Source organism: Tinamus guttatus, unplaced genomic scaffold (assembly GCF_059628265.1).
Source record: "Tinamus guttatus ecotype Peru unplaced genomic scaffold, ASM5962826v1 Tinamus_guttatus_pri_ptg000053l, whole genome shotgun sequence".
Taxonomy (NCBI): domain Eukaryota; kingdom Metazoa; phylum Chordata; class Aves; order Tinamiformes; family Tinamidae; genus Tinamus; species Tinamus guttatus.
This window is the reverse complement of record NW_028288587.1, coordinates 110,944-116,925: the sequence shown is the minus strand read 5'-3', so window position 1 is coordinate 116,925 and position 5,982 is coordinate 110,944. Positions and strand designations below refer to the sequence as shown.

The 5,982-nt window shown below is 57.9% G+C and overlaps 1 protein-coding gene across 1 annotated transcript; it reads right to left on the bottom strand.

Annotated features, from left to right (window-relative positions):
* Positions 1-583: 583 nt before the first annotated feature.
* Positions 584-5,982, bottom strand: LOC148595850 (SUN domain-containing protein 2-like). Its single transcript, XM_088540076.1, has 9 exons — positions 5,814-5,982; positions 5,380-5,461; positions 5,083-5,150; positions 3,483-3,535; positions 3,179-3,263; positions 2,506-2,618; positions 1,767-1,934; positions 1,286-1,385; positions 584-687 (listed from the first exon to the last, which is right to left on the bottom strand). The coding sequence occupies exons 1-9, from the start codon at positions 5,980-5,982 to the stop codon at positions 584-586; spliced, it is 942 nt and encodes a 313-aa protein (XP_088396202.1).

Sequence of the window (5,982 nt, the reverse complement as noted above, 5' to 3'; positions counted from 1 at the left end):
ACAGCTCACATGCACTCTTTTCTCTCTACGAGAGAAAGGGCTGCTCCAAGCTTCAACACATTTCCTAGCATGGCGCCGTCCGTTTGTTTTGGGACCAATCCTTGTGGAGCAGGGGTGCAATGAAGAACAAACAGGCGAAGAACAGAACTGCTGGGCAGCAAGACACACAGTCGAAGTCCCCCTTGTAAGCGCATTGCTCCTCTGTTGCTTGGCAGAGGACTTGTTATTGAAGGCTGGAGAGGTTTCTTCTTGTCTGCATGAGATTGCTGTATGACACTATCTCCTGGCCAAGCAAGGAAACGCTGTATTTTCTGCTTTACTGCTTTGCACGTGTCCATCAAGCTCATGTGTCCTCCAAGCTCATATGCAGAGGCCCCTTCACCTCTCCTCTCTTTATGCTTGCCCTGCTCAAGCTGCACTCCCGTCCACAGCAAGAACAGACCAAGCGGCGCGTGAAAGGAGGCAACCTGCTCCTTTGGAGAGCACCTAGGAAATGCCCTGCTCCACCCCAAACACAAGAGACACAACACTCTTTCTTTTCTCCTTTTCTTTCTTTTATTCTTTTGAAGAAAAACCAGCAGCATTAGTGCTGCAATGCTCTTTTTCCATGCACCTGCACTCGATAGATACAGGTGTAGTCCGGATTTCCCCAGTTGCTCTCCACCTGGATTTTTATGTACTGAAATGCTTTGTGATGATGACTCTGCAACAAGAAAGTAAGCAAAAGAAACAGCATTACTGGGACATAAGGAGCACCAAGAGCAAGCAGCATAGATCCTTTTTAAGCCACAGTTGTGCTCAGGAAATGAGGCCAACGCTCTCAAGAGAGGGAGCTTCCTACTCCCTCTTGGCCCTCCTTTCCTCGGGCTCGCAAAGACTCCCCTGCAGCTCAAAAGCAAATTCCTGCTCTCAGGAAGGTGGCAAGAGCACCTGTGGAAACCTGAGGCTCAGTGATGCTGCACACTGCGTTTTCCTGTCAGACACCCATGTTTCTGGACAGAGCACAGGCTCCCTGCGGGTGAAGCACCACGGGCACCACTAGCTCTGCCAAAAGCGATGGGCGCAGCTGGGGAGCTCCGGGGATGTGGGTGCCCATGCCTTGGCCCTGTTTGCCATCTGCTTTCACTTTCCTTAACACAGCTGGCCTCTGCTCAGCCTTTGCAGTGGCACGTGTCCCTCTCATCCAGGACTCAGCATGCTCTGCCCCTACAGCCACCCATTGTGGGCCCTCGCTCTGCCACAGACTTGCCCACACAGCCGCCTTCCTCCCCAGTGTTGTCTGCACACCCTTGCCGTACCATCAGTGGGAAGAGCTGCAGGACCTCTCTTTCAATGTCGTAGACGAAGGTGCCGAGCAGAGTGGCGTGTCCTTCGTCGTCCAGTCCCTGCGAGACAAGCACAAGGGCAGCACGTGAGGTGCGACGCCAGCAAGGGCAAAGGTGCAGCGCGCTCAGGGCCCGGGATGCCCCGTCCCTGCCCTCACTCTCGCTTGCAGCAGCAGCCTGCCCATGGACTGCAACGCAGCTGCCCCTCCCGAGGGCCTTTTCGCCTGCAGCCCTCCCTTCAGAGGCTTGTCCACAAAGCGCTGCACCCATCCTGAGAGCCCAAAGGCAGCCCAGGGCTTGAAAGGTGCCCTTAGGACAGTGCCGGGCTCAGCAGGGTGCAGTGCGTAGCCTCTCCTAGCAGGGGGGCAGGGACAAGACAGCCCCTGCTCAGCCCTTTCCCCACAGCCAGCTGGCAGGCGGCTCTGCACGACAGGCGCTTACCGAGACAGCGATGTCTTTGGGGGCACTGCTGACACTGCCAGAGGGTGAATGCGCTTTTGCAATGTGCTGCACAGCGAGAGCAGTGGGCCAGACTGGTGCAGGCAGCCTAATGACCACGTGGCCCTGAGAGCCTTGGAAGGGCCAGCACTGTCCTGGAGTGAGGTCCGTCTGAAAGCAGAAGGCAACAGCAATGAATGGTGAAGGAGTGCCAGCAACAGCACCTGCTCCTGCTCCTGCAGGCAGGAAGATGGCAACCCTTTGTCACTGGCTCGTATTGCTGCCCCGTGGGTGGGAGGCAAGGGGCAGAAGCAGCAGGCCTTTTTCCCCACCTGCTTAAGTGCACTCTCAGTGTTGCTTACAAAAGGAAGCTGGGTAGGGCATAGAAGAGGGGCTAGCGTGCAGCTGACTCTGGGCCCGGGCACAGAAACATCCTTCAAGGCACTGTCAGAGAGCAGGTAGGCAAGTGGGCAATGTAGGGAAAAACGGCTTCCCCCAGCTGTGAGCCAGGGCCACAAGGCTTGTGGGCACGCTGCGGCCACACAGATGAGTTCATGTGAGTCCTGCCGCAGAGGGGAGCGCTGCTTTCCAGCAAGTCAGCCTTGAGGTGCCAGGAGCACGAGCAATGGCAGGGAGTCGAGCAAGAGTGCTGCAAGGAGGGCCAATGCCCTGGGCCTTGCTCTTCCGCCACTTCAGAGGAAGCAACTCGGGCAGCAAGGATGTGGTTTTTCTGCTACAGTACCTTTAGAATAGTCTCGGGAGGGTTGGTGGTGCAGAGTAGCCAAAATACGCTGCAGAGCCAATTCTCTGTCAGTGCGGCATTGCTGGAGGTTCTCTGCACATCAATCGTGGCACCTGAAAGGAGACCCATGTGCTCACCGTGGGGCACGCACGCCTGGTGCTCAAGGGGTCTTTGTGAGCCTGCGTGCCAGCTGTGCCTGTCACTGTTGCACGCAGTTACATCCCTTGTGAGGGGCTCTGCTGCCTAGGAGAAGGGAGATTCCTTGAGAGCAGCCTCGGCTTGTCTCCCACAGAGGCAGGAAAAGAGAGCTCTGCAGGTGGGGGCAGACAGCAAGGGCTCATCCCAGTGAGAAGGAGAGCAGAGCAAAGCGCGGGGCCTGCTGTGTGGGCAGCAGAGGACAGGGCAGCCCTTCCCGCTTGATCCCCAGGGCAATGCTGTACAAAGCAGGAGAACCTATGTCAGCACAGAAATGTGGCAGGGCGGTGCCAGAGGCAGCAGCAAAGGACGTGAAGGCGGCACAGGGCGGCAGTCATGACCGCCTGTCTCTTGAGCCCCTTCCCATGGCTCACGGCATCGGAGTGGGCACTGCTGAGCAGAGCCTGCAGCACAGCGCCCTTTGGCAAGTGCCATACACGAGCACAGCCCTGGCACCCTTGCCTTCGTGGCGCCATACCTGAGGTTTGCAGGGCCCAGTCTGCCATCGGCAAGCCATGTCCTGCAGGCTCCGCAACCATGGCCTCCCTCATTTGCTGCACTTGCTGGCAAAGACACAAGGGAACACAGAAAAGGACCACATCAGCAGGCAGTGCTGCACGACTCCTGAGTCCTAGCACAGATGTGAGGGGAGAGCCTGTGTCCACAAGGCCAATGCAGACCTTGTGGCTAGAGCCCAAAGGCCCAGGGCTTCCTGAGGAGAAGCACGAGCCCTCGGTAAGCATGTGCCTGTCTGCAAGCCTTGTGCCCCATAAGCCAGGTACCCCAGCCGTCTCTCCAGCCTCCTCCACGCTCAGGCTGCAGATGGACTTAGGCCCTGCCAGGGCCAACTGGGCACAGGAGGGCGCCTGTGTCTCCCCACTGCTCCCGGGGCCAGGCCAGAGCTACGAGCTACGAGCGGCCCATTCTTAAAGCAAGCAACAGAGGCAAGGCTGATTCTGAACAAGGCCACACAGCAGAGCAAAAGGCAAGAGCAGGTGCCGCTGCAGAAAACTTTGCAGCAGCAGGAGGGCCAGGCATACGTGCAGGAAAGGCAGGCAGGAAATGCTTCTAGAGCATCCCCATGCATTCAGGTAACTTCCAGAGACTAGGTTTCCTTGCATTAAGCAGAGTCAGCCCAAGCAAGAAGGCGACAAAGTCTGCCCATGCAAGGCTTCAGGCACAAAATGGAGCATCACCTGCTTCATATGTCCGAGCTGCCTGGTGAGGAGAGACAGCTCCTCCCTGAGAAGCTGCATCTCCCTGTCTTGCTCCTGCAGCCTATTCAGCAAGTCCCTGCAGACAGGAGCAGCAGCTGTTAGCGAGGTGTCACCCCTGCCAGGATCATGTGCGAGCTCGGAGAAGAGGAGAGGGGCCCATGCTTGGTGCCTTTTTTTTTGTGCCCTTTTGATGTTGTGGTGCTCCCCTCCCCACTCCCTCCAGCCTAAACAAAAGCCAGAGGCAAGGAAAAGAGAGACGGCCTGGGAGGGCAAGCGGCGCACGCTCCGCTGACACTAGTGCGTGCCACGAGTCCTGCGCCAGCAAGCGTCTCACCCGTTGGCCTTAGGGTCCGGTGCTGGTGTAAACAATTTCAAGATCTCCTGGAAGGCAAAAGGTCTCCATGAACAGAAATCCTGGGAGAGCTGTGGGGCTTCGCAGGGAGCCTTCAGGAGGAAGGCCCAGCAGAAGCTGTTGCATGCCTTTGGCAGAGGGAAAGTTGCAGAGCTTCACTCTGCAAGTCTCTGGAGCGCTTGGGCCTTGAGTGGCCTTTGCAGGAGGCGCCTGTCCCGCACTGACTGACCTGTGGCTTGTCTTGTGTCGTCCAGCCATGGAGACTCTCAGGACTCACGGGCCAATAAAGAGCGACTGCAATTCGGAGCACCAAAAAATGGTAATGACCTTGGTCATTACCATTAATGGTAATGTCTTGGTAATGACCGCTAGAGTAATGGTAATGGATTGCTAGAGGCCTGGTGCTTCCTGCCAACCATGGGTGCCAAGAGCTTTGCGGTAGGGAGGCGGTAGGGAAATGCTGCAGAGAGAGGCACAGTGGCATGCGGGAGACGTGGCTGCAGCCCTGCAGGCTTGGCACAGTTCCCCCGTGTTGCAACACTTGGAGGCACGGGTGGGAGATGAGGAGCCTAGCTTTGATTTGGACATCCTGAGGCAGGCGTTGGGCCACGCGAGGTTGCACATGCCAGCCAAAGAGGGAAGCTGCACAGGAGGAGGGAGCTCTGTGCCCAAGGGGGTGGCGCTTCCTAATGCTGAGAGCATCTGGAGCATGGCCTAGGGCGAGGGTGAGCCCCTGGCCTGTGGAGAGCACGCCTGGAGCTCCCTGGAGTGCAGAACAGCAAAGCTGACAGCTCTTTGCTCACAAAGACTCACCAAGAGCCACAGGGATCAGCGCCATGAGGATTCCGAAGAGCTTCCTCTTCCTGCAGATGGATTTTTGCCTAGAAAAGGGGGAGTTGTGTGGGTTAGGCAAGTTTCAAGCTGTGGGCAGCACACCCCTGCTTTCCGTGAGCTGCCTCCATCAGCACAGGCAGAGCTTGCTGGCAGCCAGGGCTCCAGGCAAAGCGTGGAGAGACACGGACAAGCAGATGGATAGCAGACCAGCTTGCCCTTGAAATCAAAGCAAAGGGCTCTTCTGTGCTCCAGAGGGGCAGAAGGGATGATACTCACATGGCCGAAAGACACGCAAGAAGCCAGCTCCATAAAACCGTCAGCAGCATGGCCAGGCGCTCCGGAAGGTGGAACATCCTCCCTGAGGCAGCAAAGCAGAGGGAAGTGAGGTCTGGCTGCTACGGTGCCATGAGCAGGGTCTCCGCGTGGAGCCCTGTGCCCTCGGGAGGAATGTCCTGAGCCCCACTCCAGAGCAGCACTTCGGCTGTGCCACCAGACCGCACAAGGACATGCCATTTGTAGGTAGCACATGTGGTGTCTCCAGAATTTCCTCTCTGAACATGACTGCATTGTTATTTGAGGGCCGCTTGGCCTGGGCAAGGTGGGATGGGTTGGACAGATGTGGAGCCTCCCAGAGGGGACCCGAAGCAGCGGCATAGCCGACTTAGCACTGAGGCAGAGTCGAGCCAAAGGGCTCTGTGGCGCACACTTACCAGCGACACTGCTGGTTTCCTGGCTCCTGGTGGCGGGCAGCTCGCCCACCGCACTGCCAACAGCCCCGGTCACCTGGGCCCCCAGCAGCAGCGGAGAGTCCCGCTCAGCTGCGGCTGCCCGTGACTTGGAGCGGCATGCTCGCCACGGGGCAACCCTTCTTGGGCCCAT